The sequence below is a fragment of the Nilaparvata lugens genome, chromosome 12 (genome assembly GCF_014356525.2).
Source record: "Nilaparvata lugens isolate BPH chromosome 12, ASM1435652v1, whole genome shotgun sequence".
NCBI lineage: Eukaryota > Metazoa > Arthropoda > Insecta > Hemiptera > Delphacidae > Nilaparvata > Nilaparvata lugens.
In genome coordinates this window covers 7,933,643-7,944,117 of record NC_052515.1, presented here as the reverse complement: position 1 = coordinate 7,944,117, position 10,475 = coordinate 7,933,643, and the positions used below count along the sequence as shown (strand labels likewise).

The 10,475-nt window shown below is 32.3% G+C and overlaps 1 protein-coding gene across 7 annotated transcripts in view; it reads right to left on the bottom strand.

The window, feature by feature from the left end:
* Positions 1-567: 567 nt before the first annotated feature.
* Positions 568-10,475, bottom strand: part of LOC111051566 (nose resistant to fluoxetine protein 6) — a 67,746-nt gene continuing 57,838 nt past the window's right edge. For 2 of the 7 annotated variants that reach the window (XM_039438850.1, XM_039438848.1), the window contains 10 exons: positions 10,231-10,424; positions 9,380-9,543; positions 8,464-8,632; positions 7,222-7,415; positions 6,475-6,598; positions 4,996-5,185; positions 3,838-3,980; positions 2,392-2,500; positions 1,669-1,692; positions 584-788 (listed from right to left, as the gene is read on the bottom strand). In XM_039438850.1, the coding sequence (XP_039294784.1) occupies positions 673-788; positions 1,669-1,692; positions 2,392-2,500; positions 3,838-3,980; positions 4,996-5,185; positions 6,475-6,598; positions 7,222-7,415; positions 8,464-8,632; positions 9,380-9,543; positions 10,231-10,424 (1,427 nt within the window). In that variant the 3' untranslated portion in view covers positions 584-672. Of the gene's footprint in view, positions 789-1,668; positions 1,693-2,391; positions 2,501-3,837; positions 3,981-4,995; positions 5,186-6,474; positions 6,599-7,221; positions 7,416-8,463; positions 8,633-9,379; positions 9,544-10,230; positions 10,425-10,475 lie in introns of all 7 variants that reach the window. The other 5 variants (XM_039438849.1, XM_039438853.1, XM_039438851.1 and 2 more) reach the window with 5 other exon arrangements.

Genomic DNA, 10,475 nt, shown 5'->3' with positions numbered 1-10,475 from the left:
TTTTGACAACATTTTCTCCATTTTAGCCGCCATATTGAATTGCATTTGATCGAAATTGTTCGTGTCGGATCCTTATATTGTAAGGACCTTAAGTTCCAAATTTCAAGTCTTTCCGTCGATTGGGAGATGAGATATCGTGTACACAGACGCACATACACTCTAAAGCTGCGTACACATATTCGCGCTTCCAACCCGCACCGAGCACGCTCCTCCCTCGTACCGCCCTCGTACCACCATCGAACCACAGTCGCTCCGCCCACGCCCCATCATGAACGTTATGGAAGATGTTAGATCTTCTCGCGTTCCCCGGTCGAACCACTCTTGCTCGCCGGTCGATCATCAATCGCTCTGCTGGAGTGACGTTCGGTTGCGGAGCAGAGCGAAAGTCTGTACGCACCTATACACACACACACACACACACACACACACACACACACACACACACACACACACACACACACACACACACACACACACACACATACATACATACAGACCAATACCCAAAAACCACTTTTTGGACTCAGGGGACCTTGACCTAGGGCAAGGAAAGTAAAAACATCAAGATACAGTCAGTAAATCAAGAAAAATCGCACATTTAATATTATTATTTACACAGTCAAAAAGTCTTCAACAGTCAGTTTTCAATTTATTTAAAATAATATGATTTATCTATTTTACTGTATTTAATTCTAAGTTGTTGTCTTGGAGGTGATTCTTTGCGTTATCCACTATGTGGTCATATGTTTTGTTATTTTCAGGATCTGTTTTAGGTATTTTGGAAGAGCCTGAAAAAGAAAAAATCGATTAATAAAAAGAAACGTTGAAGTTGAGACAATAATGATAATAATTAAGAGGATAGAAGATAGTTGACCAAAATAATCAACTCTAACATCTGTAGCCTACTCTGTTGAAGATAAATCATCAATTTAATTTATCAGACGTACTATAAGCCACTCAGGCTATCTATTTAATGATTAATACCAATGTAGCTCTTGATTATGACATCTTAAAGCTCAAATAATTTAATAATCATTCAAATTGAATTTATAACCTGAATAAATACTAAATTGGATAAGCGAAGATCATCAAGCATTTTAAAGTATGTATTTATTATTTACTAATCAGTATTTGAGTAAAATCGGACTCGATATGTGAGTAAGCTTCAGTACGGTATAACTACTCGTATCATATAGATATAAATCATTAATAGCTAAGAAATAGAATAATTGAAATTATTGACATAGGCTACTGCTGACAAAAATGTACATGATAGCTTCAAAATTTAGAAAAACTCATCCAACTCAAATTCAATTACAACACACAACAGACACATTGAAAACAATATAAAATACAACTGTGTAAATAGTGCAAACAAACAGAAAAACAACAATTGGCTAAATGGTGCAGTGTGCTGGAGATAAGAAAGGAGGAAGAATCTTGCCAAATCTACCTCTGGTTTTCCATATTTTAAGCAGGTATGGTGATGAAAAACAATAAATAGAGGGTGTGAAAAAGAGGGAAACATAATTTAAAAAGGGAGGGGATAGAAGAGAAAACAATGCTGGGCAAGTCCACTTATAACTCAAAACACAAACCAATTATCCAACCAATTCTCAATACATGACATGCTTTGTGTTTGGGTAGTTACTTTAGTCAATGATTTACCGTGGATAATAGCTGCAGTATCATCTGCAAAGGATAATAATTATAATAGTTGAGTAGATTAGTCTAAAATTAAAGAGATCATTCATGGAGTGTAAAAAAATGGCGAATAGTACCCCGAGAAAGTCGGACTGGTCATTCTAAATTGTCCATTAATGATTAATTACTAGTTCTTACTTGATTAGATTTTAAATTATTCAATGTGGGTCTTGTTAGACTCAGTGGAAATTGTCATATTGTATGAATAAATAATCAAATAAATGTAGACTTATTTGAATTCATAGAACTCTAGATTTTTATGAAACAAATGTGCTAATGTTGTATCCATATTAAATGCTTGGCAAATTTCAAGAACCAACACACAACTGCAATGAAATGAATCAATAGAATCGTTAGTATTCTCTAGAGATAATAGGCTACTCTAATACCTCAGAACAAATTTCTATACCAACTATTGACGTGGAAAATGCTTTGGGCTGTCTTCCATTATAATGCCTGATCTAATTAATGAGTAAAATCCAATGAATGAATTCCTGTAAACATTTATAGTTAATAATAATTATGAAGTTTACTACAATAGATGTTACTAACAAGTATATGAGACTGGTATTACTAACATTACAACTCTCATAACTGAAAGCTCCGACCTAATTGATTAATATGAGTTTTTCTCTTAAAAGGTTTAGAGGAAACTATTTTGTTATCTTGACTCTACTTTTCTCTCACCTTGATGCATCATCATCTTGTTGATTTGAATGAAAGGCGCCTCAAAAAACATAGAATACATAGGACCAATTAGAAGAATCAATAGTATTTCTCCAGCCAAATTTTTATACTGAAACATAGAAGAAAATAATACAGTTTTTCTTACAAATACATTCAAATACAAATATAAATTTACATTCAATTGATAGAAATTCAATATCTATTTAGCCTATTCAATTAATTGCTCCTTAGATAAGCGTATAGAAAGCTCCTTCATTCTTGTTAGACTTTTCTATAGGACATTTTATCTGAATTTGGCTGAGGAATAGCACAAGATTCATTGCTTCATTCATCTCAATAATTCCAATGAAGTGTAATTATCATAATTATAGACAAGAAAGTAAAGGATGAAGAATAAAGAGATATAACTCATTTTTGAACTCACTATTCATCCATTCAAAATCCTAATATTAAAAAAGTGTGTTTATCACCATGTTGCTGAGGATCTCTTATTACTGTAATGCAGGTCCATTAGATCTTCAATGGCTGACTGATTTGAATATGAGTACCTATTATGTATTTGATGTTGTATTCATTTATTTTTTGTATAGCTTGTTAATTATTATTCTCTTTTCTTATGACTATGACTGTACATATGCCCAACATTTTATTGTACCTTCTTACATCTTTCATATATAGCTTTGTAAATACGGTTCTGTACCTATGTGTTTTATATTATGTCTTCTAGCTAGAGAAGACACAATAGGTAATGATAATAATATAATATCGGGGCAACGAGCTTCGCTCGTTACTTTTATCTAGGCTATTGATAAATAGAACACAATTCTCTAAAATGATCGTGTTTATATTTTACAGCTGGCTATACGTCAACTTATGAATTTCGGGGATGCGATATTTTGATTTTCCACAGAATCACTCGCTCACTTTTTACTATCCACAGACGACAAAAGTCTCAGCTGTTTCAGCCAAGGATGAATTATCCTTTTGATGTCGTTCAGCGAGTTTTCCCAAGGATGATACCTAGTGCAATCAAGTTTTTATATCATAAACCTACTATATATTCCAAATTTCGTGAAAATCGTTAGAGCCGTTTTCGAGATCCGTTGAACATAAATAAACCAGATATAACCAGATATATAAAAATATAAACAGATATACAGAAATTGCTCGCTTAATATAATAGGATACATATCATTATTTTTATAGAAGATATTAATTAGTATGGTTGAACATATTTATTGATATAATTAATGATAAGTTATTCATTCACTCCCACCAAGTACTGTAGAGTGTAGATAGGCCTAGGTACATTAATTTGTGATTTATTTTTATAGGTATAGGGATACTTGAAAGATTTCTATTTAATATACCAGGCCTAGTGCCCTTTTTTGTTTCTTCAAGAAACAATGACTAATTCGGGCCAAATTTATCAATAAGTATACTTACTCCCTCCATCGTATTCATAGCCAGTACAGATCTCCTAACTGCCACACTACCAAACTGCAGTATTGGACCCACAAGGTACATGGTGTATGTTATCCTGCTGAAAGGATGGAACAGGGGCCAGCTCAGAAACTTTTTAACAAAACCTGTGAAAATAAACAAATTCTAGACATTAAAACAGTTGAATTACTGTAAAAAACAACAGTGGTTTAAACAAAAATAAAAATTTTGGTTCTGAAAGTTTAACCAATTCAGAAAACTTTTAACAAGACTTATTGTGAAAATAGTGTAAGTATTGTGAAGTTGAAAGATTTCAGACATAGAAACAGTCAAATTACTATAAAAGACATAAGTCATTTAAACAAAAATCACAAATCAAATAAACAGACTAAGAAATTGTCAAAAACCACAGGTTTATTGATAGTTAGAAGTTGTTATTACACCATTGTCAATCTCTGATAAACCAATTCAGGGTTTATCAGAGATTGACAATGGTGTAATAACCGAAACATCGGTCCTTCTAACTATCAATAAATCTGTGGTTTTTGACAATTTCTTAGTCTGTTTATTTAATATGAATAATTACCACAATATCAACTTCTCAACTACACAAAAAGGAAAAAACACAATTTTGGATCTGGAAGATTTTGACTCAAGAACTACTCAATGTGATCTATAGAAGTCAAGAGATTTAAGACAAGAAAATAGTCAATAGTCAATCACTAAAGAGAAGACAATGATTTACGGTACCATAAGAATCACAATGGTAGAGCGTATAGGAACGCAAATACTGTATTTAAAGCAGTTATTCAAACTTAAAAATAATGATGAAATTGTTGGACCGTTTATGAAACATTGGTTAGAAATATATAAATATTGAGAATGGATCTAGGATTTACGTCTGGTGTCATAATGGCAGAGTTTTCAGGTTGCACCTGACCAATTTCAGGATCTCTGACACGATCTATACGACTGTTTTTGGGCAGCTGGGACCGATGAATTATATTATAATAATTATTATATTATTAATATGTGTATCCGTAACACACAATGCTAGTTTCCAATGTAATGATAAATATGTGCTTATGAAAATTTCAAATCTTTTCTTTTAATCAAAATGTTTTTGAGTTTAATGTGGATAAAAACTACTTCATTGTTTACCTGCATGTCCCATTTCACAGGCGAATATGATCCAGCCCAGACAGACGACCCAGAGCGAACTGCTGAGTCCATTGTAGGCAGCATTCAGGTAGATATTGTTGGGGGCATTTCTGCTATTCAAGTAGAATGTGCTGGAAATCAACACCGAAAGGATTGCAAAATAAACGGCCCAGCCTGTCCTCACCTGCGCCTGTTCGGTAGGAAACAAATAGAATGAATAGAATTGAATGAATTTTTAACAAGATTATATTTCTAGATTATTGTAAAATCAATTCTGATTGATGTTGTTTTACATTAAAAAAACATTTAATAATTCTCGGCTTTAGTTAATTCACACTGTATCAAAGTAGATATTCAAATACATTACATTTTTTGTTGAGATTATTTGGAATGCATTTCTCTTCTGAGGCTGATGAAGCTCCTACTTAGGAGTAAAATGAACCAGAAAATTTCTGATCTAAAACTTTTAATAAACAAAAACTATGTGTATTTGAATATTTATTTTGAAACAAACTGTCACAACTAAGGCTGGTGAACCTCTTCCACAGGAGAAGAGGCAATTCACATTCCTTAACCACGAAAGTGATATAGTGTTTTAAAACATTCACTCTGGAACAAAGTGTTTTAACTTTAACAGAGAAATCAATAGTTATATTGTGATCAGATGAGACTAGATTTATGTAGATTACATTATATGCTAGGTTATAGTTTTCATAATAACTGATATTATAGCTTAGTTAGTATATAATAGTAAACACTGCTCCCATGCTAAGAAAATAGTGAAAATATTTTCTTAAACTTATTCAAGGTATTAAAATACATCTAAACATTTTCAATGTTCAACCTTTAGTTTATTCATACGAAAAATCGTGTTAAAAAACAACCAAGCCAAATCAATAGAATGGAAAATAGATTTGTATTCATATAGGTGCTGAGCGAACAGAGCAAATGGGAATCTGGTATGAGGACAAAATATCCATGTTTCCAAAATGTGCAAAATTCCAATCTTTTCATGTAAGCTCATATGACTGGGTTCAAATGTAACGGAAAGGAGAAAGGAGATGAATAAGAAGAGGTTAATAGTGAGGAGAGGGAGAAGAGAGAGAGAGAGAGAGAGAGAGAGAGAGAGAGAGAAATTACAAGGAGAGTAAAGCAGAGAAATAGGAGTGTATAGAGAATATTATTAGAATGGATGAAGAAGATAATACAAAATCATCGGTAATGGAAAAAAATATATATATAAGAATACAAAAATAAAATAAAGATAAGTACGAGTAGGATGGGAGAGAGAAAAAGTAAAAATAGTCAAAAACAAAGGATGATGAGGAGAAGAAGAAATTCAATCGAGGAGTGGTAGGGCGAAGTGAAAAAATAAGATATTGGAGTGAATAGAGAATAGATATTAGAGTAAGAGAATAGAAAGATGATAGAGAATAAATTATTCACCTAATAAAAATATCTATTACATTTTCGACTCACCTTTGACATTTTAGTCTTGTAGTTGATAATGATGTAACCAGTCATTATGCCAATCAACCAGGGAGCAAATCTCAAGTGAGTTGGAGTGTACTCTTTTTCATACATATCATTCCTAAAAGCCAATCTGCAATAGCAAGAGAAATTTTTCAGAATTGGAGATTGATAATAAATACAATTATTACAATAGAGGTTACACTCATTTATTCTATTAGATGAGAACATCATAATTACGTCCATATTAAAAATAAGTCCATATTAATAGATTGGATCTATCTGAAATATATTTCAAGAGAATCATGTTTCTGACTCTAGATAACGAAAACTAGGTACCTCCAGAGAGATAAGATTCGAGTCTATTACATATAATTACTAGTAGGCCTATCATTTTTAATTTTATTTGAGACAAACTAAAATAAATAATTGACAAGTGGATGATTCATTGCATGCGCATTACACAGATGTCTGGAGAAGCCGGTGAACTGGGTGACAGCAGATACTTGTGGATGAGAAAACTGCGTGAGGTCTACTATTCACAGAACTACTGGTAAATAGTTCGTGTTACAAAGAAAATAAAAACAGATACTAGTAAGTCCATCAAATGAAATCTTCAAGTAGCATCATAGAAATATTAATGAGAGATTTGAATCATATAATTTGAAAAATTAATGCAAAAATATGAATAGAAAATTTTGTATAAAATGAAATAGAAATTTAAAACTAAAATAAACTGTGAACATTTTTTGATACCTGTCGAACATATTCGTGGCAGGATAATTGTTGACATAGGACACCCAGGCTCGTAATAAAATGCCAATTATTATCAAAATTGGAATAAAGAATTTTGCGACGTATCTCCAGTGCTTCAGTAGCGGAAGAACTATCAGAGGCGAAATTATGTACAGTTGCATGTCTAGGGCCAGGTACCATGTTGTTGCAATGCACTGGAAAAACAAACAATAATATTATTAGATATTTTATGAAATCACTTCCACTTATATGAGCTACTTTATTCAAATTAATAAAAACAATTCCGTTTGAAACTTGTAGTAGGCCTACCCTTTTCATTGAAAACATTTTAACAACTAGTTTCGACCTACTTTGAACTTTAACTTGAAAATGGCCAAAGAAGTTCGAAACTAGTCGATAAAATGTTTTAAAGTTCTAAATGTTTTAAATAGAATAGAAAGGGTACTACAAGTTTCATATTGTTTTTATTAATTTGAATATTTTATATATTCAAATTTGGCATTATAGGTAGATATAAATGAGATACAACACATTGCTTTTACAGCCTGATATGACATACTTTCATGATTTTAGTTTTACAAAACTCAAGTTTCTGGTAATAGAAATCTATATCAAATTCAGGAACATGATGAGTTTCAATCTGGAGCTTGTTCTTCCGTTCGAATGTTTAATGTTTGTGACACAATAAGAAACAATGACAGAAAATAGAAATTGTCATTATTACAATGATGAAATGATTGAACAAACATTTTGTTGTGCAATATATTTCATTGTGTGCAATTCACTGTTGTAATCTGTGGTTGTCATTGGGATGTTTATCAATCTGTATAGCATGTGGTTGTAGGCGGCAAGTTTTTGTTTCTTTTCTAAGAATTAATTAGAAACAATCCATCACATCTATGGAAAGTGAATGAAGAGCATGCAATTTTGAAAAAGGAATAATATAGAGTGTGTTCTATAAGCCAGTTATACAGACATCGATTTCAGGACGTACGAGTTTTTATAAAACCATTCTTATAAATTCTATTAGATTAAACCGAAGTTGTCAAACAGACGATGTTTGTCAAGATCCGTTCAATCTGATTGATTTCATAAGTACGGCAAAAATCAATGTGTATATAACTGGCTCTACTCTGAATTCCCAATATTATGATTTTCAATTAATAATAATTATATGTAAATTAAAAATATGTAAATTTTCAAATAAATAAATAAATAAATATATCATTATGATTTACAAACCTGACGATCTGTCATAAGGTAGTTGTTGAGAAAGAGCGCATGCGCCCACCAGCTCTCAGCACAGGTATCCCTTGAGCCAAACACGTAGTACTTCCACAGTGGACCTTCAGACAGGAAACGCAGTATCGTCATTGTTAGCAGCATTATTATCAAGTAGCTCGGACCTATCCTGTTAGAGAATTTCATGGAAATTATTATTTATTATCAATAAATCACGATACATGGGAGTAAAATATGAGAAAATATTGAGAACTAGCCGGCAGGCTCACTTCGCTTGCCTAATCCGTCTAACCAGAGGGCTCCGCCCCCTGTACCACGGCTGTATCGTCCAGAGTTGAGACTCCCTTCGCTCGCCTGCATTCTTCCTTTGGGCTTGCTTCCTCTCGTCAAAAAGTCAAATACAGACTTTCAGATTCTTTCCAGTAGACTGAGATAATGCAGAACGGCAAGAACGCCGATTTTGGTCTAATCGCTAGCGAACTTTCAAAACTCTGTCCACAATAGCTATTTATGCATTATGAGCGTGAAACGCGAATTCATCCCTTGAGCAAATAGTTAATAGCGATAATTTGATGGAAATCATTATTTATTATCAATACATCACAATACATGGGAGTAAAACATTAGATAATTTACTGGGAATATGTTGTTTTACTTGTGAATGATTTATATTGAATAGGTAGTTGAAAGATGATATTCGCTTTTTCCCTCATAGCTCATAATAAAATATGAGTAAATCTTCTTCTTTCGACGCTCTACAGCCCTGGGTGGGCCTTGGCTTCCTGTATAATATGCTCCTTATTATATAATATGGCTTGGTCCTTACAATGATTCGATTCAGCTATGAAATGATTAATTATATTCAAATGGATATTTCAATTATAATCTAATGAACAAAGAAAGTTTTGATAAAAACCTTAAAATGTGATGCAGGTAGAATTTTGGTAGGTTGAACTTGCGTCCTTGTTTAACAAGCAAATGATAGAATCCGTTGTAGAGGAGAACTCCATTGATGAGCAGAAATGAATCCACTTGGAGCTCGCTCATTATGGCGAAAATGAAGGATGGAGATTCCGAATTCTGTAAGAAGAAAATAAAGTGGAATGACGCTTATAAAAGAAAGAGATGAGATTTTGATTGAGAGCTAGAGCATCAATCTATTATTCCTGATCAAACAAAATTGGTTAGAGAAATTGAATTTTGCTATTTATTTATTTTGAGATTCGTATAAGAGCACAAGGATAATATCCCATAGAGAAATTGAATTTTGCTATTTATTTTCAGATACATTTGAGGGCACAAGGATAATATCTCATAATATGCTCTCTTAACACATAATACAAGTAAACAATTGAAAATGGAATATTTTATACGAATATTGGAAGAAATGAAAAGTTTATACGGAAAGTCTCTCTGAAATATGCAGTAAAGAAAATTCAAACACAATTTTAGATAACAGAAAAATTCATTTGACAAGTTTATCTTATGACAAGACAAGCCATTAAAAAGTTAATTTTATGACAATTTTGGAAGCTCAAGAGTTGATAAATCATTTAATCATCCTCAAGATCTATTTACATAATTCAACTAAATTTAAATGAAATTGCTATCAATTACTAATAAGTCTACACTGTTGACAATATTGGTCGTTACAAATGCCTTTAGAATATTAGGAATGATACATACCCTATTACATTGTTATTTTGTACAATGAGTTATTGATAATATAATCGTAGAATAACAAAGAATTTGAGTTTTTCTACTAACCTCAACATAATAGTTGTAGTCGAAAAATGGATAAATGTTGAGGATTAGAATATGATGACCATACATTATACAGAGCGAAGTCAGCATTCTTATGCCATGTATAACTGCCAAAGGTGCCTCAGGATCTGATGGTTTTAGAAGATTTTTGCCATTTCGGTACAAAGAAAAGCAGTTCAGGAATCCCCAGTGTAAACCTGAATGTAAGATGAAGAATTCAATTAGAATCTTATTTATTACAACGTAAT